Below are 25,269 nucleotides of genomic sequence, written 5' to 3' on the forward strand. Positions count from 1 at the left end.
CTCCCCCGTTCATGCTCTGTCTCTCTCTGTCCCCCAAAAAATAAATAAACGTTGAAAAAAAATAATAAATAAATAAACATTAATTTTTTTTTAAATAAGAGATGCATATTTATGAAGAATTTTGTAAAATTTTACTGAAGAAAGTAAAAGAAGTTGTAAAGTAATAGAAAGGCAAACTATGTTTCTAGATGGAAAGATCCCAGTATTGAAAGGTATCAGATCTCTCTAAATTATATATAAATTTGATATAATTCTTAATCAACATCTTAATGAAATGAAATGAAATACGATAAAATGAAATAAATAGTACAATTTCGCAAAGAATAATGAGGAGGGACTTTCTGGACCATTCTAAATTTTAAAAAGAGTGTTTCACTGTTTCAAGAATCGATAAATAGATCAATATGAAAAGATAAAGCATGTGATATTTCAAATCAGGAGAGAAAAGACCAACAATTCAATAAATGATTTGGAATAACAGTATAGCTATTTATAGACAGATTAAAAACTAAGCTCAATAAAACATTAAAGGTATTAAAAATTACATAAATATTGGGAAAAATACAGGAGGACTTGATGTCTTAAAGTGGAGAATACTTTCATGAGCAAAGACACAAAAACCATAAAGTGAAAACATTTTAAAAATTTAAATACTTTGAATAATGTAAAAATTCACCTAAAGGAGAAAAATCACAATGGCCTTAGATTTCAGCACCAAAAAAATTGGGAGCCAAGAAGTTTAGAAATAGCCCTCCTTGGAGAAAACCGCTTGATAATAAATTCCCATCAAACAAGTGCTGTAATCAAAAGAACTGAGAAAGAAAGAATTAATGGCATAAAAGTATTTGTAATTTGCACTAAACTGATTAGAATATAGAAGGCTAAAAATTATGCAAATGTATAAACACTGAAGTGTATAAGTAAGCATATAGCTAAGAAAAAATGGGCAAGGCAGGGAAATGGGGTCAGGAGAAAAGTACAAATATGTCCATTTCTTAATCTTTCATATCAGGAGTTAAAAGATATTATTTATTCCTGATATTCCACGTTTCCTTCCGATATTCCCCTTCTGTTTGAAGTGGTTCCTTTAGCAATTCTTTAGCAGTAATGTAAGGTTGGTTTAACATTAAGAAAAAAAAAATGTGAGTCACCATATATTAACAGACCAAAAAAGAGTGACGACATAAACATCTCAATACATGCAAGAGAAAAGTATTCTACACACTTCAACGCCCAATCGTGATAGAAACACGGCAAACTGCAAATAAAACAGGATCTCCTCAATCCAAAAAAAAAGGGGGGCATCTATAGGAAACCTGGAAATGGAAAACTACTGAATATTGCTGAAAGGAATTTACAAAGACTAGAGAAATGGAGAAATGTACTGTGTTCATCAACCCAAAAAATACAACATTGTTAACATAAGGTATCGATTCTCCTCAAATTGATCTATAGATTTGACACCATTTCAAAATGTGTTTTGTGTAGAAATTACAAGCTGATTCTCAAATTGATACAGAAATCCAAAACACCTAGAAAAGCCAAGGAAAAGACAAAGTTAAAAGTCTTTCAAAAATGAAAAACAAAATTGGAAGTCTTAAACTCCCACTGAGCATAATGTGCACACTTACTCTCAGTATAAATCTATAGTAATCAAGTTAGTGTTCTATTGACATGAAAATCAATGGAAAACGTAGTGAGTCCAGAAATACCTACACATAATACAGCTCACTGATTACCATCAAAGGTGCCAATGTATTTCAGTGTGGAAAGGATATTCAACCCTTCTCCTCACACCATATCCAAAATTTAGCTCAGAAAGGAGAGACCTAAATGTAAGACTTAAATTTTTTTAACTTGTAGAAGAACATGTAGGAGAAAAAAAAAATTTTTTTTACCTCTAGTTACACTGGATTTCTATAAAAACATAAACTGTGGGGTGCCTGGGTGGCTCAGTCCCTTGAGCTGTGGAGCACCCACTTCGGCTCCAGTCATGATCTCATGGTCTCTCTGCCCCTCCCCCACTCACATACTGTCTCTCTCTCAAAACTAAACATTAAAAAAAAAAAGAGAGATAAAAACATAAACCATAAAAGCAAAATAATAAAGTGGGCTTCAAAAATTAAAAAGCTTGTTCTTCAAAAGATATTGTTAAGAAAATAAAAAGGTAAGTCATAAACTGGGATAAAATATTTGCTAAGCATAATAGTTGACAAAGTATTTGTTTGGAGAATATATAAAGGACTCAGGACACAGTAAGACAAACAATCCAATTAAAAAATTGGGGAAATTTTTTTAAAAGACACTTCATCAAACAAAATAGGTAAATATAAGTGAGCATATACGAAGATGCTCAGTACCATTAGTCATTAGGGAAATGCACAGTGTTAAAACCACACTGATAAGCCACAAACACTCACAAGAATTAAAAAAAACAAACAAACTAATTTACGATACAAAATGCTGGTGGCGCAGCTGGCTGACTCACCTGTTGGGGGCAGAAATGTAAAATGGTCCAGCCTTGTGACCAACAGTTTAGCAGCTTCCTTTAAAGTGAAATACACTCTTACCGAGCATCTCAGCAATCCCACTCTAAGTATTTCCCCAAGAGAAATGTTAACATATGCCCAAAGACATGCATTTGAATGTTCATAGCCACTTGTTCATTAACAGCCAGAAATTTGCAAATATCCATCAACTAGTGAATATAAACAAATTGTTATATATCCATATAATGGAGTACCAAATGGAGAAGGCCAGACACAAAAAGATTGCATAGTGTATGGCTCCATTTATACTAAACTCTAGAAAGGGCAAAATTACAATGACAAAAAGCCATTTAGTGGTTGCCAGGGGCCACGCATAGGAAGAAACAAGAAAAAAGCCAGAAGGGAACTTTCCTGAGGAGCTCTACATCATGATTGCGGTGGTTATTCACGACAGTGATATAAACTAAGTTTTTACGTAATTATACAAAAATACAACTTATAAAGTAGTTTTATATAACTACACAGAAAACAACTGTATACGTTTGTTAAAACTCAGAATTGCCAACTTAAAATTGTCAAATTCTGTTGTTTATATATTTACTTCATTCACAGCAATACTTTTTAAAGCAGGAAGTTAGAAAGAAGGTCATATGGAAGTAAGTCATACAGAGAAAGACAGATACCATATGTTTTCACTCTTAGGTGGATCCTGAGAAACTTAACAGAAGACCATGGGGGAGGGGAAGAAAAAAAAAAAAGGTTAGAGAGGGAGGGAGCCAAACCTTAAGAGACTCTTAAAAACTGAGAACAATCTGAGGGTTGATGGGGGGTGGGAAGGAGGGGAGGGTGGGTGATGGGTATTGAGGAGGGCACCTTTTGGGATGAGCATTGGGTGTTGTATGGAAACCAATTCGACAATAAATTTCATATTAAAAATAAAGAAAAAGAAAGAAGGTCATATTCTACAATAAAATCCATTCCATAATAAAAGTCTAATCTCATAGATAGGATGCTTTATATTCTTTGTAGATGATTATTGTGAACTTGAAAACCCCCCATAGAAATCCTCCAAAGACTGGCAGAATAGTAAAACAAACAAACAAACAAACAAAAAAAAAAACAAAAAAAAACCTGTAACAGGAAAACATCACCTTTAAAAATTCACAAATATACAAATTGATGGCTGGGGGTGGGGGAGGGTCAGAGGATGGGCATAATGGGTGAAGGGGAGTGGGAGATACAGGCTTTCAGTCATGGAATGAGTAAGTCATGGGGATAAAAGGTATAGCATAGGGAATATCGTGGATGATACTGTAATAACATTGTATGGTAAATGAGGGTAGCTACACTTAAGGTGAGCTCAGCATAACGTATAGACTTGTCCAATCACTATGTTGTACACCTGAAACTATTGTAACATTGTGAGTCAACTATACCTCAATAAAAAAAAAATTTAATTCACAAATATATAAAATACATCTTCAACACCTATGAAGAAAGTTTCAAGACACTCCTGAGAAAAAAAGAAAAAAGAAACAACAGGTAACTGTAAAGGCATACTCAGCTCTTGGTTAGTAAAATTTTGTACTGAAAGTCTTTTTTCTCCCCTAAATTGAACTATAAATTAGTTACAATCTGAATCATTAGAATAGACTCTAGAAATGGTCCCAAATATACATTCTCACTTTGAATATGACTAATAGGTTACTTCAAGTCATTGGGGAAAAGACAAAGTATTTAATAAATGATACTGGAATAATTTTCAAGCTTCTGGAAAATACGTTTACATGTATATCTCATTCCTTTTATGTACAATAAATCCTATTTACCTCAAACATTTAATATACTAAAAATAAAACCATAAAGTTTGGAATAAAATATGAGTTTTTTTTTTAATTACCCTACAGTTGGGAAGAATTATCTAAGCCTACATAAAATTCAAAATTCAGAAAGATAAAAACTAATAAATTTGACTACATAAAACTTGTAACTATCTGCAATACAAAAATTTACTGTAATTAAATTCAAATGATAAATTACAGAGTAAAAACAAATTGGCAACACACATGACAAAGGGCTAATTTCCTTAAAATTAAAATTGTTCTTATAAGTTAATAAAGAGACAGCTAACCAAATAGAAAATATGGCAAAGAACATAAAGAAGGAATCAGAGAAAAGAAGTGCAAATGGCCTATAAAATGAAAAGATGCTCAACCTCACTTATAATTTAAAAAATTAATATCAGATAGGAATGAGGTGGGGCTCCTGGGTGGCTCGGTGTGTTGGGCATCGACTTTTGATTTTGGCTCAGGTCATGATCTCATGTTTGGTGAGACCAAGCCCCGCATCCGGCTCTGAGCTGACAGCGTGGAGCCTGCTTCGGATTTTCTCTCTCTCTCTCTCTCTCTCTCTCTCTCTCTCAATCCCTCTCTATCTCTATTTCTCTCTCAAAAATAAATAATAAACTTCAAAAAAAAGAAAAAATAGGAATAAGGTGCCATTTTTCAGATAGATAAGAAGCCAAATTTTGGTTATTATCTGGCCATGGCCACTGTAGCATCCTAATGTGGTAAGAAATAGGACACAGAGCTTTGTAACTGTGGAGCAGCAGAGTTTGCCTTTTAGGAGAATAATTGCTCACTGAGTGCCAGTTTGGCTCCTACCTCATCCAAATGGTAGGAGGTACAGAGAATATGTAACCCTGGACACCTTCAAACTTGAACCAGAGAATTCCAGGTGCAACTCCAAGGTCCATAGAAGAGTCACGGGGTGGGGGGTGGGGGGGGGACTGTGTCCTCATTTGATCAAACTCTACTGTGCCGGTTCTCAAACTTTGGCAAGTATCAGAATCCCCTGGAGGACTTGCTAAAACACAGATTTCTGGGCCCTGCCATGAGAATTTATAAATCAGGAGGTCTAGGGTGAGACCTGAGAACTTGCAGTTGTAACAATGTAACACACTTTGAGAACCTCAGTTCAGGGACCACCCCACGCCCTGCTTGTTTGCTGTTTCAGCGGCAAACTGAAATAAAAGCAACATTGATTGGAGTCTCATTGCCAATCTTCAAAGCCAGACCAGCCCTCTGTGGTTTGGCCAAGCTTACCATTTGGTAAAGATGGATAATAAAATCCTTTCCCACAGTGCTAGTGAGAGAACAAACATATGCAGTCCTTCTAAATTTGGCAATATTTCTCAAAATTCACATGCATATATCTTTGGCCCAGGAATTCCATTTCTAGGTATTTATTCTGCATATATGCTCCTCCCAAAATGCACAAAGATTATGTGTACAAAGAAAGATGTTTGGTGTAGCATATTGGTAAAAGCTGAAAACCAGATGAAAATGTCAATTAGGAATTGTTGAAATAAATTAGGATACATCTCAAGGGAATTCTTTGCAGCCATTAGAATGAATGTGGTACATTCATTGTACTGAAATGAAAATATGCCCACAGTGTATAATTACGTGCAAAAGACAAACTGCAAAATAGTACGTGAGTGTGATCCATTTTTGTCAAAATTAGAAAGATACAACATATATAAGATATGACAAATGGTATGAATAATATGATATATATAATGATTGATATATATGCACAGTATACGCATGTGTGATATAAGCAAGGTTTCTGAAAAGCCCCTTATAAACTTAGCCTAGAGAAAGGGGGCTAGAGTCTCAAAGACAGTGATACTGTCTGGCTAAGGGGAAAACATATATGACATTGAAAGATGTTAACTTTGGGGCACCCGAGTGCCTCAGCCGGTTAAGTGTCTGACTTTGGCTCAGGTCATGATCTCACAGTTCATGGGTTCAAGCCCCGTGTCCAGCTCTGTGCTGACAGCTCAGAGCCTGGAGCCTACTCCCGATTCTGTTTCTCCTTCTCTCTGCCCCTCCCCTGCTTGCACTCTGTCTCTCTCTCTCTCTCTCTCTCTCTCTCTCTCAAAAATAAACATTAAAAAAGAAGGAAGATATTAACTTTAAAATGTTCCTTCTTGAATTATTTTATAACAAGCACATATACCCTGTTTAATTTATTTAAAACCCATTTTTTAAAATTTTTTTTTGTCCAACGTTTTTATTTATTTTTGGGACAGAGAGAGACAGAGCATGAACGGGGGAGGGGCAGAGAGAGAGGGAGACACAGAATCGGAAACAGGCTCCAGGGTCTGAGCCATCAGCCCAGAGCCCGACGCGGGGCTCGAACTCACGGACCGCAAGATCGTGACCTGGCTGAAGTCGGACGCTTAACCGACTGCGCCACCCAGGCGCCCCTAAAACCCATTTTTTTAAGTCAATGAAAGAGCAAGAACTTAACACCTCCAGTGCCTTGGTGTTAATTTTTATCTATTGGTCACAGATGGCTTGCCAGGACCTCTATTGGGGAACTCTATTAATCACTGTGTATAACTGAAATTAATAAAACAATGCCTCAGGAAAGATGTTAAAATGAGATAGGAAACAAACAAGGTACAAGCCACAAACAGATAGGGAAACAGTAGGCCTGTACTGCTCTCGCGCCCTGTCCTTTGCCCTCATTTTAATTTACTCTCCAAATGACTTGAAGAAAATTTAGCATCATTATATGATTGAAAATGTAGATGTTTATATTAAGTATCCAATTTCTGGGGCACCTACGTGGCTCAGTTGGTTAAGCGTCTGACCTCAGCTCTAGTCATGATCTCACGGCTCTTGGGTTCAAGCTCTGCATAGGGCTCTGTGCTCACAGCTCAGAGTTTGGAGCCCGCTTCTTTGTCTCTCTCTCTCTCTCTCTGCCCCTCCCCTGCTCATGCTCTGTCTCTCTTTCTCTTTCAAAAATATATAAACATTAAAAACAATTTAAGTATCTGCAGTTTCTCTGTTGACTCAATAGTGCTTTGTATGACCCCTGCCTACTTCACGTGGCCCCATTTCTATGAGTTCTGGGAATGTGACAATAATGACAGCACATGATACCAGTACATGATGACAATATATATGCCAGGATGTGCTAAAATACACAGGACCTAAATCCTCCGTGGCAAGGGTGTCCCTGAAATTAGCATTACTTAGGAGAGTAACAGGAAATTACCAACTTGTAAGAGAAATTAATTAATTCTGTTGCGGGCCTGACATTCAAGACTTGCAGGCAGCTAGGTCAAGCTGGCATTTCAATATGCAAACCTACTGCTCTAAGGTATAAGGCCAGCTCTCAGGGGAGAGAGAGCAGGGCCAGAGGTACAATCCAATCTTAAACTTCTCCTTAGAGTCATGAAAGCTTAAGCCATGATATAAATATTTATATGTTCTGGATTTTTTTTTTTAAATCTGAAAAGCCATTAGGGAGCAATATCCCACATTATTTCCCAACCTGAAAGAATAAAATAAGACTCAGAATTCCAATGAATCACACATTTTCTCATTTCCCCAAAATCATATGGAGAGGCCCTATTGCAATCTCTTGGTTACTCCATAAAGAGGCACCGGCACTTTCCATAAAGTTGGCATCATTTGGTGGAAAATTGTCTAATAGTGGATCATTGACATCAAGACAGACCCCAAATTTTATGTATCAAATAATACAAACTAAGAAGTTTCTTTCCTCCTGGTACCAGCTGTCCTTTTTCCTTGGCAGGCCAGGAACATCATGTGTTACAGGTCATATGTCAAGTGCCAGTGAACATAATGTTTTGGTATGTTCCCGATTGATTTCGGTCACTCATTGATTATCTTTCTCTACTCAAGCCACCTTAATTGTTTTCTTTATTTGCCTTAAGATCGGCTCAAAATCCTCTAACTTTTCTATTTTTTTCATTGATCCAAGGTGTTAATTGGATTATAGCACTGTCATTTGGGATGCGTGATACCATTGCATCCTTGTAATTGTGTAAAGGGAACTAGGGTAGAATTGGGAAAGCCACAGAAAAGCAGTTGAACTACAAAAAAACAAAACAAAACATGGGGAATCAGAGACTTAAGCAATGCAATAAGACTTTGTAACTAATAATACCACTTAAATGTTTGTGTTCCTGGTTTTACTCTATGCAGCTCAAAGCTCTTCACGGCAATTATTACATGAATCACCCAAACATTCTTGCACATCAGCAGGCAGAAGGCACTATAATAGTCACAAAATGAGTTGGAAAAACTGTACCGCAGAAAAGTTAAGTGATTTACCAAATATGACAAAATGAGTCAGAATGACAACAGAAAATAGGTCTCAAGGACACTGATCTGGTCAACGGTCCTAGCTGAATAAGCACCTCTCTGTTTTAACATTCTTCCATAACGGAGACTAGCAAAGGATTTAATCATCTCCCTGTTGACTGTTGCTTGTTGGTTCTCTTTTGTTTCCCCTGAGTTTTACTCCACAATAATGGAAATGATGCTTGTAGTACTTGAACAGCATCATATGTGACAGAGTCTTTTACATTCACGATCTCCTCTAATTAAGCAAGCCCACCTCTGCCTTCTGCATTTCTTCCCTCAATCCTTGACTCAAGCTAACTTGGAGTTGTCAAAAGATACCACGTATGAAATACAGAAGGGAGAATGAGATTTCTCTTATCCACTATTTCCATTGAAGATAATCAAGATGTCCCTGTCATCTTGTGTTGCTTTATTTAACAAACATTTGTTAGGCACCGATCTGTGTCAGGCAATGCAAAGTGTGGAGGATATGAAGATAATTAAGATAGTCCTTACATGAAGGAGCTTGTGGTCCAAACATGGGAATAATTCACAAATACAATATGGCAGGTGCCTCCATTGAGGTATGAATAAAATGTTCATGGAATATCAGTGAGAAAGCAACAAGTTCTGCTTGGGGGAATCAGAGGAAGCTACTGTGCGGAATTATCTTAATTTGCACCCTCCTCCCCATATCCTCTCTCCACCTGCTCTGTACCCAAGGGAGCTAACTGTTGTGGATTGTACTACCGTGTTTCCTTGCTTGTCTTCTAGGTTTTGGTGGGTTGGTCAATGGACACTCCCAGCAGGAGAGCCGAGGACACGCAGAAATAGGTTGGGTGCTTATTTTCCCAGATCCTTCCCTACCCTTTTACAGTTTGGCCCTGACTATATTTCTCTATCAAAGGCCAGCAGCCCTATTCTAAAATCGCAAGTCATTCTGGGTCACTGTTCCCTTGTTCGCTTCCTCAGGCCCAGGGGTGGTAAGCTGGCATTCTCACTAGCCTCAGAGACCTCCACTGTCTTTGTATCATCCTAACCCTTTGTAAATAATTTCTCCATTAAGTCTTTTCAGCAGGAGAGTGACCAAATGAGTTTAGAGGAGGGAGTTGTTCAGGAAGACTCTAGAGCAGGGGTCCTAATTCGAAAGCTGCTGGGATCTTGCATTCGTGCTTGAGGGCAGTGGTAGCACAGAGTGGAAAGGAGATAATGGACCTGCAATGTAATTTTGGAGGCTGAATTGCCAGGCCAGGCAACTAACTGGACAGTGAGGAAAGTGAGTCAAGGTGAAGACAATTTTCAGACTTTGAGAAAAATACACGTTCCTTAAAAAATTGTTTTAAACTTTGCGGTGCCACATGTGATACATTTTTAATTAAAGATAATTTGGCAATAATGCTGCTGTTTATTAAGCGTCCTGCTCTTGCATTTGGCATGAAATCAATACTCAACTTCAAGAGGGCTTGCACAGCAAACCAGCAACCTGAGCACACATGTCCATCTTGGGTGCACTCCCCCCACTACTGCACACGCATGCAACCCACAGGGCCTCCCACGGAGGATGTGCAGCCATGCAAAGCCATGTAGGAGAGCAGAGAAGATCACATGCCCTTGGAGCCCGCTCGCTCATCTCATGTACAGTAAAGTCAATATCTTTTGACAGTTTGCACACTGAAATTATCCCTCAGTCTAAATATACTGGGATGGGGCCCAGTCAGTTAGGTGTTCGACTCTTGATTTCGGCTCAGGTCATGATCTCACTCACAGTTCATGAGTTCAAGCCCCACATCGGGCTCTGTGCTGACAGTGCGGAGCCTGCTTGGGTTTCTCTCTCTCCCTCTCTCTCTCTCTGACCCTCTTCTGCTCACGCTCTCTCTCTAAATAAATACGATTTAAACAAACAAACAAACAAACTGGGATGTAGATAAGAGCATGCCACATTCTCGCATTCATCTGAATGGCAGTAAACCTGGTGTTATCATGCCTGAGTGAGGTAAGTCGGATGGTGAAAAAGACAAATATATGATCTCATATGTGGAATCTAAGAAAACAAACTCGAGCAGCTGGGTGGCTCAGTCGGTTGAGTGTCCAACTTCAGCTCAGGTCATGATCTCATGGTTCCATGAGTTCAAGCCCCACATCAGACTCTCTGCTGTCAGTGTGTAACCCGCTTTGGATCCTCTGTCTCCCCCTCTCTCTGCCCCTTCCCCTCTCACACACGTGCACTCGCTCGCTCTCTCAAAAATGAACATTAAAAAATAAATAAATAAATAAATTTAAGAAAAAAAATAAAAAATAAGTAAAAAAGCAGACTCACAGAAACAAAGGTTAGATTTGTAGGCAGGGGCGTGGATACTGGATGAAGGGGGTCAAAAAGTACAAACTTTTAGTTATAACATAAATAAGGTCCGGGGACTAACATGATATCTATAATTAACAATGGTGTATCGTATATTTGGAAGTTACTAAGATAGCAGATCCAAAAGTTCTCATCACAGGGAAGAAAATGTAACTATGTGTGTTGATGAATGTTAACTAAACTTATTGTGATCATTTCACAACACATGCATACATCAAATCATTATGTTGTAGACCTTAAATGACTACGATGTTATTTGTCAAGTGTATCTCAATAAAACAGGGGGAAACACTCGTGTTATTGTTGCTTTCTTTCTAGGGCTCTGCTGTTGTCAGGGGAGGTCATCGAGAGGACGTGACCACTGGGTGACCCACTAGATGAACCCAGGCACTCAGAGGCTCCTCATACCCCCTGCCCTGTCCTTGGAATGTACCTTCTGCCCACTGTTCCCACAGTGGGAGCCATTTCAAGGACACAGCCTCGAGAGAGTAATATGTTATTGAGACCATCTGGACGGTATATAGGTGACTGAACTTCATTAAGGCTGCCATATAAACTTTTAAAGATTCTGGCAGGCGGGTGCAGAGATCTCCTCATCTTGCAGATGTCCAGAACAAGTCACATCAGTAAGTTTCCTTGCTTATTAAACCTGCTACCCACCAACCTCTTTCTTTGGTCTTCGCTTACCCTCTGCATATGGGGGCCAGTTTCAATTTCACATGGAAAGTTCCCAAGGGTGAAGACCAGCAGTTGCCCACCCACACTTCAAATTTCCATTAATTTTAAAAGCACAAAGTGAAAACAAAGACTTCTTTCATTTTATCATCAGACAACTTCCACATGGTTGAAATTCCTAGGGAAATTCTTGTAAAATATATACCTATAAATGAGTATAGACCTGGGTGAAGGTGAAATCCCAGAGGTCATAAAAAATACATTATTCTTCCTGGAATATTAATAATCAGATATTATGACCACACTGTCAATGCATTCTAATTTTCTCAAAGATAGAAACTGAACCTTAACAACTATTCATACTCAAATAAAAACAGAGGCTCAAATGACCTTAATGTTTCTTCCACTTATGAAATCAGAAAACTTTGTTAGGTCTTTATAAGAAAATCTTTTTCTTCAAATAAAATCACATCAAGTCCAAGGAAGCAGCAACTTTTCTGGAGGCACTCTGGCACAATGAAACATGTGACATGTGCATGGAAAAAAATGACTTAATATGTGCAAAAACGTATGTACAGGGATATTGATGATGTTACTGGTAATGGCTAAAAGCCACATGCAGGAATATTCAAAAATAGAGAACTGGTTTAGTACATCTCCTTGGGCAACAAGGGATAACTCTTTTGTACATGTATAACACGGGGTCACTGGGGCAGTCTACTCTCTTCTCAAGGTGAACGTATTTCTGGAGTTCTTGGTGGTCTTTCTCCTCTGCAGCGCTTGATCATTGCAAAGGTTTCCTTAACACTGAATTTTGAAAAGAAAGATTAGTGTCTCTTCCAGAAGGCACTGGGGCTTCTTATGCAAATTATCTTCCATCACTACCTGCATACAAAGAGGAAGGGCAGAAATGAAAAGTGACACAGCCCTTTCAAAGTGGCTCAAATTGAAAGCATGTGTTTATGTCTTCTGTTCTCCCTCAAAATACTGCTAAAATGATGATTTAAAAAAAATTCACCTGCAAAAATAAGAGGAGGAAAGGAAATAACAGCAGGCAAGCTCAGATGCCAAAAAGCAGACAGCAAAGCTGTAACTGAGAAAGAGAAAAATAGGTTGCAACCACAGGTCAGGAGTCAGAAGGACATCTGCCTTCTTAACAGAAACACTGGACACAAGAAGACAATAAAGTAATGCCTCCAAAACCCTGAGGAAAATGACTTCCAACTGGGAACTCTATATTAAGCTACACTCTTATTAGAATATGCAAGTAAAATAAAGATTTTCCCAGACATGTAAAATTTCAAAAAATGTTTATTCCCAATATAGCTTTTCCTCAGGAAACAACCAGATAAGTGTTCCCCCAAACAAGAGAATTTACCAAGACAGCAAAATCCAGACACCTTGGGGTCCATTTAGGGCAAGCTACAAAACGTACAGGGCCCAGTGCAAAATGAAAAGAGCCTTCACAGTGTTTGAAGACCTTCAAGATGGCGACGACAAAGTACTAACCCAAACGCAGAGCCTTTCGAAGTATAATTGTGCAGGACGCAGAAGTTACGAAACTGGTCTTGGTTCCGCTCCAGAAGAGGGAAGAGAGAATTCTCAGAATGATGACGAAGAAAGACCCCAGGACAGTAGCTGTGCAAGTCCAGACAATCACCAGTCCACACTGGAGCCAGAATGTGAAGTACATCGAGATGGGGCACCCGGGTGGCTCAGTTGGTTAAGTGGCCGACTTCAGCTCAGGTCATGATCTCATGGTTCGGGAGTTTGAGCCCCACATAAGGCTCTGCACTGTCAGTGTGGAGGCTGCTTGGGATTCTCTCTCTCTCCCTCTCTCTCTGCCCCTCCCCCACTTGTGCATATGTGTGTGTGTGTGTGTGTGTGTGTGTGTGTGTGTGTGTGTGCATGCATGCTCTCTCTCTCTCTCTCTCAAAATAAATAAATAAACTTAAAGAAAAAAAGATGGATATCTTCAAGGAGAAGAATGAAATACAGAGATTACTCAATGCATTTTAATGGACTGAGAGGGCATTTCCACTTCTTGGGGAAAGTATATGAAAGAATTAGTGGTGGGCACAGTTAAAGCAACATTCCAGACAAATCAATTAGTGGTCAGTGTCAATATTTTATGACAAACTTGCTCTTACAGAGCAAAACCACTGTGCTCTAGAAACTGTGAAGACAGAGAAGCAAGAAACTGACCTGCAAGCAGTTACATAGTTTTGGGATGTGCACATGTGAATCAAAGCCAGTCTTGGTACTACAGTAGGACTTTTCTAGGAATTCAAGATGGACAGTGACGTTGTGGCCCCACATTGAACAAGTACAAAGGCATGACAGAGCACGAACAATTCTGAACAAGCCTAGACAAACAACCCTCTTCACTGAGGATGAATGCCAGAATGGGGAAATGTTCTAGATTTCTCTCTCACTGTCCCCCACGAAGTTCCATTCAAAGACAGATGCGCTAGAAATATATGCTAGTAAACAGATTTTATTTGGGATCCTGTTTGGACCTGTAAAACAAGCACATTTTGTTTTGTGTATATTGATTCCAGTGTATCGATTTTAATTTATTTGCTGTAATTAAACTTGGGTAATTATTGCAAGAAAATTCAATGAAAACAGGCTCAGACATTTACAGCAGTGCTCCATGTTGCTCTGGTTTCTTGGGATTCTCTTGTGGCTTGATGTTAGGAATCCACGGTCAAAGTCATATGCTCCCCAAATGCAAGGGGAGAGAGTAAGAGTTAGGTACCCTTACAGAACAGAATTATTTTTCCTTTGAAATTACATTTATTACTGTTCTTATAAAACATGCTGATATTTTGAAAGTTCAAACAGTAAAGAAAATCTCAAGGGAGAAACAAAAAGGTAATCCCAAGCCCTACCCCTTTAGAGGTAAGCACTTTTACCAGTTTTCCTGTTGGTTGTCTCCTTATGTATACAAACACAAAGAGAAAAAGGTGAACACTTTCACACAAATGATAAAATGGCATTTTACTCTGTGATCCACTTTGTTCACTCAGGGATAGAGTAGTCCCCCGCCCCGCCACCCCTCACTCCCCCCAACCTTTCTTATGGTTTTGCTTCCCGGGGTATCAGTGACCTGTGGTCAACCAAGGTCAGGAAGCAGATGATCCTCCTGAACTTATGGTCAGGTCAACAGTAGCCTAACACTACATCACAGGGCCTACGTCACTCGCCTCACTTCAACGCATCATGTGGGCATTTATCATCTCACATCATCACAAGCAGAAGGGTAGGTACAGTACAATAAGATATTTTGAGAGATCCCATTCATATAACTTTTATTATATTCTAACTGTTCTATTTTATTATTAATTATTATTGTTAATCTCTTACTGTGCCTAATTTATAAATCAAACTTTATCACATGTACGAATGCATGGGGAAAGCATAGTATATATAGGGTTCAGTACTGTCTGTGATTGCAGGCATCCACTGGGGGTCTTGGAACATACACGTGGATAATGGGGGACTACTGTATACCATGGGTAGTTTATGTGTCAAAATATTTCCATATCATCATTAAAAAAATGTTTTTTGACATTTATTTATTTCTTGAGAAACATAGAGAGACAGAGCACAAGTTGGGGAGGGGCAGAGAGAGAAGGAGACACAGAATCCGAAGCAGGCTCCAGGCTCTGAGCTGTCAGCACACAGCCTGATACGGGGCTCGAATTCATAAACCGTGAGATCATGACCTGAGCCGAAGTCGGACACTTAACTGACTGAGCCACCCAGGTGTCCCCATATCATCATTTTTAATAGCTTCATAGCATACCAACTTATGTATACAATAATTTAAAAAAACCTTTCCAATCATTCTTTACTGTGGAAAAATAAAAGCTGCCATTACTTGAGCACATATCATCTCCTACTTCTGTAATTATCTCATTAAGGTAAATTCCTATAAGTGAGTTTGTTGGCTCAAAAGAACAACTTGCCAAACTGTCTTCCAGAGTTTTTTTTTTAATCAATTTACACTTCCACTAACAGCCTAAGAATATACAAATGACCAAGAAGCACATGAAAAGATATTCAACATCATTAGCCATCAGGGAAATGCAAATCAAAACCACAATGAGATATCACTTCGCACACACTAGTATGGCTATAATCAAAATGACAGACAGTAACAAGTATTGTTGAGGCCATGAAGAAGCTGGACCCCTCAGACACCACTGCTGGCAATGTAAATTGGTGCAGCCACTTTGTAAAGCAGTCTGGCAGTTCTCCAGAGTCCTCAAAGGACCCAGCAATTCCACTCCTAGGTATGCACCCAAAAGAATTGAAATCAGGGACTCATAACAAATATCTGCATGGTAATGTTCATTGCAGCATTATTCACAAGAGCCAGAAAGTAGAAACAACCCAAGTAGTCATCAACAGGTGAGTGGATAAACAAAATGTGATCTATTCATTCAATGGAATATTCTTAATATTCATAAAAAGGAACAAAGCTCTGATATATGCTGCAACACAGACCATCCTTGAAAACCTTGATAAGTGAAACAAGCCAAACACAAAAGGGCAATTATTCTGGATTCCACTTATATGAAATATCTAGAGTAGGCAAATTCATAGAGACAGAAGGGAGATTAGGGAGGCTCAGGAGAAGGGAGATGGGGTGCTACTGCTTACTGGTTATAGTTTCCATTCGGGGTGATGAAAACACTGGAAATAGTGGTGATGGTTACACAACATTGTTAGTGTAATTAATGCCACTGACTTGTGCATTTAAGAATGGTTAAAATGGCAAATTTCATGTTATATATATTTTACCCAATTAAAAAGGTGCAAAAAAAAGTTCTTAAGTTTAAAAAAAAAAGATAGGAATGAAGCAGATACATGCTACAATATGGATAAACCTTGAAAACATTTTGCTAAGTAAAATACGCTAGTCACAAGATACAGCATATTGTTTGATTCTATATAAAATGTCCAGAACTGGCAGATGTATAGAGACGGGAAGTAAATTAGTAGTTGCTTAGGTCTGGATGGTGGGGGTCTAGTGGGAGTGAAGGGAGGAGTAAGTACTATAGGATATGGGGTTTTTATGAGGGAGAGTGAAAATGCTCTAAAATTAATCATGGTGATAGTGTCCAACTCTGTGAATATACTAAAAAAAAACACTGAAATATACGCCATAAATATACGAATTATATGGTATGTTGATTATATCTCAAGAAAGCTGTTATTTTTTTTTAAGTAGGCTCCATGCCCAGCATGGAACCCAACAAAAGGCTTGAACTCATGACCTAAACTGAGATCAAGAGTTGGACGCTTAACTGACTGAGCTACCCAGGCACCCCACGTTATTTTTTTAATTGTATATTTTTTTGATGATGAGTTGGACCATCTTTTCACATTTGTTGCACATTTGTGTTTATTCTGTTGTAAATGACTTGTTCATCTTCTTTGCTCTGTTTTGTTTTTGTTTTTAATAATGCAAAAACTCATTTGGAGTCTACACTGACAAGTATTTTGTAAGTACATTATGTTCTTGAAGTTGGTGCAAAATACTACAGATGGCATGCCTCCAGCCAACAGACAAGGCCAGTTCTAGAGGCTGACAGGCTAACAGGTTGAATTAATTTTATCTGTAACAGAGTGAACACAGCATGGAAGAGTAACACAAAGAGAAGACTCCTTGATTCTTGGGTGCCGTAACAGGTGCTTTGCAAATATGCTCTCATAGAATCCATCACCCCCATTTACAAAGAAGGGAGGCCAACTTCCTCAAGGTCACACAGCCAGCTGTTGCAAGTGGAATTGGAACCTGGTTCTCTCTGCCCCCAAAGTGCTACTCCACCTTAAGTGTCCTCTGAAGAGTGCTGATCGCATATGCATGACCAACAATAATAGGAAGCTATGATGATGCCCTTTGTGCCTTCCGAGCTCCAGACACTTATGACTGGAATGATGCTGAGAAGGCACTGGCATTATGAAGTTGAAGCTGTCCGAATATACATTTTCTTCATTGCTCCCAGGGAGGCCACGAGGAGAAATTTATCAACAGAAACATAAATTCTTCAAGGTCCCTCAAACGTCCCTGTGAGGAATTATGAGCCACTCTGGGTCATAAGAATTGCATTTGGACACTCTGATCAGCCAAAGTCCTGATTCAGAATGGCACAGTAATAGGTCAGAAGTCACAGAGACCCGGAAATGACAAAATCACAAAAAAAATGATAGCCATTGAAGGAGCTCACAAATACCGTATTTGGGAAATTTGGAGATTCCGTAGGATTATATTACCCCTCTGTGTAATTACGGATGGTGTCATGCAAGGATCAAATTTTTAATTTGAAAAAGACCTTAGAGTTTATCTACTCAAACCTTGAACTTTACAGATGCAGTAACTGCGATCCTAAGATTTTAATGAACTACTTAGAAAAATCTCAGCGAGGGGAAGACAGAACAATTTCTGCTGACTCCAAACTCCAAACTCCTGGATTTGTTGTCCTTCCTCCTCACTCTGAAAAACCTCCCAAGTCGCTTTTCAATGGTAAAACCTCAGTCTGAGAATTTAATATTTTTCAGCTGTCTATGCCGCACTGGGGGTTGTTCAACTCTAACTCCCGTTAGCCATGAAGACTGGGAGAGAATATAATTCTCAGCACTGCTCATGTTTTCAAGTCACATGTCCTCAGGTTGCTAAAAATTTCTGGTCTGTGAAACATGAAATGAAATGCCAGGATGCTATTTTTGATTGACAACGGAAGCAAGGGAGCAAATTTATAACCATTGGCAAAATCTTACGATGACAGTGAGAAATTGCTAGTGATGAGCTATGTTACCACATAGCATTGATGAAGGTTCTACCCTTCCTGTTGATTGAGGTTATTTCCCTCTAGCCTCCAGTTTCTAATAAACTAGACATTTAATTTTATCTTTAAATTAATTATAAATGTAATGGTTTCATAAGTATGATTTAGTGAGGAAGGGTGAAAAGAACCACACTTGGGAAGAAAATGCATACTATTTTTTTTTCCAATTTTCCATTTTACTTATGTTTTCCTTCACTTGGAATTTGTTTTAACAACATTTAATTTTTTTATTTTTTAAAGATTTTTTAATGTTTATTTTTGAGACAGAGAGAGAGAGAGTGTGTGTGTATGTGTGAGTGGAGGAGGAGCAGATAGAGGGGGTACAGAGGGTCTGAAGTAGGTTCTGTGCCGACAGCAGAGAGCTCAATGCGGGGCTTGAACTCACAAACTGTGAGATCATGACCTGAGCCTAAGTCTCATGCTTAACCAACTGAGCCACCCAGGTGCCCCAATTTAAGTTTTTTGAAGTATACCCCTGCTTAAAACCTCCAACTAGTTTATTTTTTAAAACATTTATTTGAGAGAGAGAGAGCTTGAGTGGGCAACGGGCAGAGAGAGAAGGAGAGACAGAATCCCAACCAGGCTCCGTGCTGTTAGCGCAGAGCCCAATGTGGGGCTTGATTCCACAAAGTGTGAGATCACGACCTGAGCTGAAAGCAAGAGTTGGATGCCAGACTGAGTCACCCTGGTGCCCCAGTGTAATTTAATTTTTAAAAATACTTCTGTAACTGGGAATGCTCAGAAAAAGCAGACAAAGGAATGTTTCAAGTAGAGAAGGTATTACAGAGAACAACACCTAGCTCAGTAACTGTAAATGTTTTTTGATCCTTATGTATATTCTAGGACAATAGAACGAGTTGCTCTAAAGGTAGAAAGCGTTCATTTAGTTAAAAAAAAAAATACTTCATGTATTTTGGTCATCAGCCAGTCCAGTACCACAGCAGCAGGCAACTTAAGACAAGCACACTTGAAAAATAAGGAAGGTACACAAAATATCAAGTCTGTGGCACATGTACATAGCAATACAGAATTCTCCTCCACTCTTTGACTAACGAACAGACTTAAAAATAAATACTTCATATGCAGTATCTAACAAATTTATATTTAATATGTTTATGTAATATATATTATTAAATAATATATGCTTACATTTAATGTATATTAAATAAGTATTTGAGAATGGAATATGATTGGAATCCTTGGGAAAATTCAAAATTTAATTCTGTATGTACACAGATAGGCATACCTATCCCGAATTAAATATATATTATTTAAAATGTAACTATAAATCAATATAAAATGTAACTACACATATATCAAATATACATGTATATTTGACATACGTATACAGTCACACACACCTATGTATATACCCATACATATCTATGTATACATATTTGTTTGATATATGTGTATATGTCTGAATTTTCTTTTTTTTTTCTTCCACTTAATTAACTGGTCATTTGTTTTCACCATCACGTCGTTACAAATACAAACAAGAATCTGCACTTAGCCGGCAAAGAACCTGAAGTTATCATCTTTTAATTTTAACTCCTCTTTTATTGTCCCTCATTTTCTAAGGGATTAGACTCCTTCCGGACGTCAGTGTCTCTATGTTGGTTTTTTCCAAGTTGATTTTGTTTTACTCTTTTAGTTCACGCCATTGTTTGCTGACATAGTGAAATGTGATTTACAGCACAATAACCAGCCGACTGGAGAACATATTAAGTGGAAACTGGGAATGCAAGCAGTAAAGGATGTCAGGATCCACTAAAAATAGAAGGTTCCATACTTTCAGTTTAGTCATCTTTGGTTGGTATAAAAATCTCTGACTTCAGCTCATTGTGAGTTTGTTTTTTGGGTGATTTTGTTTCTTTTTCTCTTTCTTTCTTTCTTTCTTTCTTTCTTTCTTTCTTTCTTTCTTTCAAAGCATAACAGAATGAACAATTCAATGTGAAAATTCCTTTTTAAAAACTGGGGTACTTTTTTAGCCCATCAAATTTCAGTATACATGGTTAATAACCACTTCAAATTGCTATGCCAGGAGAAACTTTTACCTAATTGCCTGCCAAGGCTCATAAAGCACCTCTGTGTCATTGGCAATTCATTGGTCTATTGATGTCATAACTCACACTGATATTTTCTGGCTCTCATTTTTCACTCATACTGATGCTCACATCCTTTGATAATTTTTACATCCAGTAGTTCCAAAACTCAGGGCTATGCCTTGACTATAAAATTTTCAGAAGGCTGTATTACACTTTCTTTTACATGGATTTTCTCTTTCCCTACAATACGTGCACACGCACACGCACGCACACACACACACACACACGTGCGTGCACATCAATGCATGCATGCACACACACACTTTAAATGTCTGAATACATTCTCCTCCAAGTGGAATTTTTTTCATTAGACTCAAACATTTTATTTTCATATTGATCTACAGGTCCTTTTAAAGCTATTCCAAAGTCCCTCTTTATGTGACATAATAGTGATCAAACCACTTTACCTCAGAATGCCAGAATTTTATAAGATCACAGCTAACGAGTTACTTTCCAGCAGGGTGTCATGGGGATCAGTTCCTAGAACTGAATCACACGTCAGTTCTTCCCACAGGGCACATCTTCTCGGTTGGTATAGAGTGCCCTGCATGGCCAGCACTGGGCAAAGGGAAAGAGCTCCTATCAGGACATCTCTGTCATCTTCCCCTAGATGACTGTAAGGTGTGAAGAAAGAATGTTCACACCTGCCAATTCTGCCAAACTTCTTGCTTTCATGCCGCACACCAATTAGTTTCACGTTCTCTGGAGGAAGGCGAGAGTGTGAAAAGCTGTCTTTTGGCGCTAACATAACTGCCCTCTACAACCTCAGAAGAGGATAGCAGTCACCTTCACTAGTGGGATGGAGGAAAGTTTGAGGTGCGATGGGAAATCGTTCCTCTAAGGAGAAAAGTTTTCTTGGACATGTCAATACATTGTCAGCTCAGTGAACATGGCGACCCATGTCCAAGCGAGCCAAACTCCTCATTCCCTCAACTCCACTTCCTGAGTTATTTAAAGACCCAAGCAAAGGGTGGAAATGTGGTCAATGAGGGCTGTGTAACCCCCGGATGGGCAGGTTAAATGCAACAAAGAAATGAGTCATTGTACAAAGATTGGTCCATTTCATAGAGCTGTAGGGGTGCCACACGCCTCACAATTCTGAATGAAAAATGTACATTTGGATCATTTTCCAGAAAGGGGCGAAAGCATTACACAGCAGTTGTATGTACCTTTGACACTAATTAGTTCACATTTTTTTTAAAACCAGACAAGCTCACGATGGTAAGCTACTGAACTTATTGCCTGTGTCCACCTCACAGATCTTGAGGTAACTTAATAGAGCCATCTGAATGACTAAATAGCAATCAAGGAAACATTTGCAAAATGATTTTCTCCATCAAAGATTGTCTCACTGACCTCCTCAGGTGAACCAGCTACTCCCCAGGTTTGGTACTACTTCTGTCACATTTTTTTTTTTTTAGTCCTAGGACTTTCCTTTTTCTAGTTGTTGCTTCATTAAAGGCCACATCCTGAAAATCTCAAAAGAAATATGCTGTCAAGTCAGCGCTCGGCATTCCTTAGATGATGTTGTGATGTTGTGATTTATAGGAAGAAATAGACATAGAGTCTTTGTCCCACTTCTGGCACAGAGCTCCTAAAACTCTCAGAGTTTCCTAAATGTGTCTCTTGTTATGTCGATGAGATGACTTGCAGAAAGCACAAAAGGATGAAGGCTGTTTGTCAAGGGAACCAACCCAGCAATTATAGGGTTGGAACTTTCAGCCCCACCCCTCTAAACTCTGGGGAGGAGAGGAGGCTGAAGATTGACTTATTGCCAACAGCCGATGACTTAATCAGTCAAGTTTATGTAATGAGCCTCCATAAAACCTCAAAAGGATGACACTGGGAAATCTAAGTTGGTGAATGACACATGGAGATTCGAAGAGTGTGGTGGATGTGGAGAAACCATGGATGGGGTTGGGTATGGGATCTCTATGCCCCTACACGGTACTTTGCCCTATCCATCTCTTCCATCTGGTTGTTCCTGCATTATATATTTTTATAAGAAACTGTAATCCGGTAAGTAAAACGATTCTGAGTTCTGTGAGCCACTGCAGCAAAATCAAACCTGTAGCTGATCAGTCAGTTGGACTTTCAACTAGCCTCTTAAGTGAGGAAAGGGAGAGGGTCTTGTAGGACTGAGCCCTCAACCTGTGGAATCAGAAACATCTCCAGGTAGATAATGTCAGAGTTGAGTTGAATTACAGGACACTCAGCTGGTGCAGGAGACTTGCTTGGTGGTTTGGGGGTAACCCAAATACACATACACCTTGGAATTGGGTAGAGTTGGAGATGTGCCTTGAGGGGAGAAGAACCTGAGACCTGAAAGTTGTGAGCTTTCCTGTGTAGGGACGTGAGTAGTGGAGGATGGCTGTAAGGGGGAAAAGAAAACATCAGTGGGCATAGAAACAATCTGTGATGAAGGGCTAATCGTTCCTCCAATTTGTATTTAAAAATAAAAACAAAAGAAAGGAAGATCTTGCAAGTCCAAAGCACACACAGAATAAGCCCACTGATTCCACACTTGGATATCACGCAATGTCAAGTTGCTATCGAGTTCTCTTGACGTTCACTCTCAATCCCTCACCCAGGACCTGAGAAGCAATTCACAGGTGACGACCTCACCTCACCAACGAAACCGGCAGCCATTGCACGTGGGCCTGCTGGTGCGTTAGATCTGGCAGAGTTTTAGGATCTGGGTTGCCAGTGTTTTTGCAGGCCGTGGCCCCAAGAGAGCAACCCCTTTGCTCTGGGTTGCTGTATTTCAGCCCTCCGGAGAGTCCTGGAATGCTGATTCTCAGATGAAAATAGGCTCTCTCAATCTCTGCCAACCTTCTTCTCATTCATCTAGAGATCTCTATGGTCCTGAGGCCTGGGGTTGTGTTCTCACCTCCGAGCTAGTGCAGTTTCCCAAAACACGTGCTTTCTATGTTAACAGCTGGTTTTACAGCTTGGAGAAGCTTCACTGCTTTCTTTACGCTTTTGGAAATGATGAAATGACCATCTTAGGTGGAATAGGTGGATGGATTCCATGATCTTAATTTCTCTCTCTCCTCTTACGGCTTAGACGTATTCCAGAGTTTGTTCCCCAGCCCGCTTTGACCCTCCTGCTCAGTGTGGGGGTTCGGTCTGAGAAATGCAACCTATCCACAGCTCATTTGAAGAGCTCAGGTGATTTACATATGCCAGGCATATCAATGCTTCCTTTACCGGTACAAATCTAATTTCGCTCCTAACGGCAGGATGCTAACTCTTGCCACCTGCGACCGTGGCACAAAAATTTGACACCAAAAACCCTCCCCACGCATTCAGGAATGCTGTCATATATAAAGACAGGAGAGTTGTTCTCTCACACCCCTTCAGGAAAGCAGATACAAGATTTATGGATATTCGGTGGCATTTTTCCTGACTCCTGGTGACTGTCTGCACAGAAACAGGGAAGATTTATTTTCTGACTGGCCCTCATATGTGCAAGCTCAGTCATCTGCAACCCAGCTAATTAGAAAGGTCAGTGGTACCTTTTGAGCAAAGCAGAGAAAGAGACTGGAGCCAAACTGCAAATGTACGTATTACTGATGACGGTGCCACACTGAAGCAACGGAAGGACTAAGAATAATGCTCACGCCTCCTGGAGAACCTTCGCGAGACATTTTTTTAAGGCAAAGGAGTGAATGCTACTGCTTGGAGAGGTCACTGTCAGCAGGCTTTGTGCAAAATTCATAACAGAATGTGGTCAGTCCCGTGCTTCATTGTTCCTGTGGAAGGCGGTGGCTGCATTATGAAGAAAGGGCAATTATAAGGGTAAGAAAGAAAAGATGAAGTATGAAATAGTCCAAGTTCAATAACAGACTGTAGCCGAGCATACAGAAACTACAAAGTGCCACCTGACTCTTTCCTCTAGTGCAAAAAAGGGCATCGTATTTCCTGGGCATTTGGTATGTTCCAGACATTGGATTAAGGTGATTTTCTATATTACAGAAGTAATATACTTTTGTCCTCTTTTTATAGTTGAAAAGCAGAGATTCAGAGAAGTTAAATAATATGTTCAAGGTCATACAACCAGCAAGGGGAGAAGCTGGGACCAATGTCTGTCTGAATCCAAAGCTTATTCTCGATGTACCAATTATCAGTGCAAAGCAGATGGGCGAAATGTCTTTGATATCAGATCACTGTATACATCATTGCTACTTCAATTCTACTTTGCTATCAAAATTAAATAAGTGTGAATTAATATTACATTAGATTATAATAAAAGCACTAGGACAGTGCATAGCCTGTGTCTGTTAAATAATGCAACTTAGAAATAATATATGAAACCTAAATATATAGTATATAAGTACACAGGCACAAATCCATTAATCCTTCTATATTATCCAAACAGATGTTATCAAAAGAGCTGCACAACATTTTATTCTATTACATTCCGATGTAAGAACTGTAAGTACACTCAGAACCTCAACACATTTATTTATCTGAAAGAACTTGATGAAAAAAAATGCAACTTCTCAGAACACCTCAGGATTTAACGTCTCAGGAAATTATGCCACCCGTGGAGGTTGGAATATTTTATGAAGCCCTCTGCTACTGATGTGACTATTATTTTATTTATAA

The 25,269-nt window shown here is 39.1% G+C and overlaps 1 protein-coding gene across 35 annotated transcripts in view; it reads right to left on the reverse strand.

Annotated features, from left to right (window-relative positions):
• Positions 1-25,269, reverse strand: part of LOC109503361 (translation initiation factor IF-2-like) — a 330,936-nt gene that overhangs the window by 266,607 nt on the left and 39,060 nt on the right. The window contains exon 3 of one of the 35 annotated variants that reach the window (XM_045036707.1): positions 19,181-24,429. The exons of the other annotated variants lie outside the window; for them this stretch is intronic. Coding sequence (XP_044892642.1) covers positions 24,405-24,429 — 25 coding nt within the window. The 3' untranslated portion in view covers positions 19,181-24,404. Of the gene's footprint in view, positions 1-19,180; positions 24,430-25,269 lie in introns of those variants that run through there. 35 annotated transcript variants of the gene reach the window in all.

Source organism: Felis catus, chromosome C2 (genome assembly GCF_018350175.1).
Source record: "Felis catus isolate Fca126 chromosome C2, F.catus_Fca126_mat1.0, whole genome shotgun sequence".
NCBI lineage: Eukaryota > Metazoa > Chordata > Mammalia > Carnivora > Felidae > Felis > Felis catus.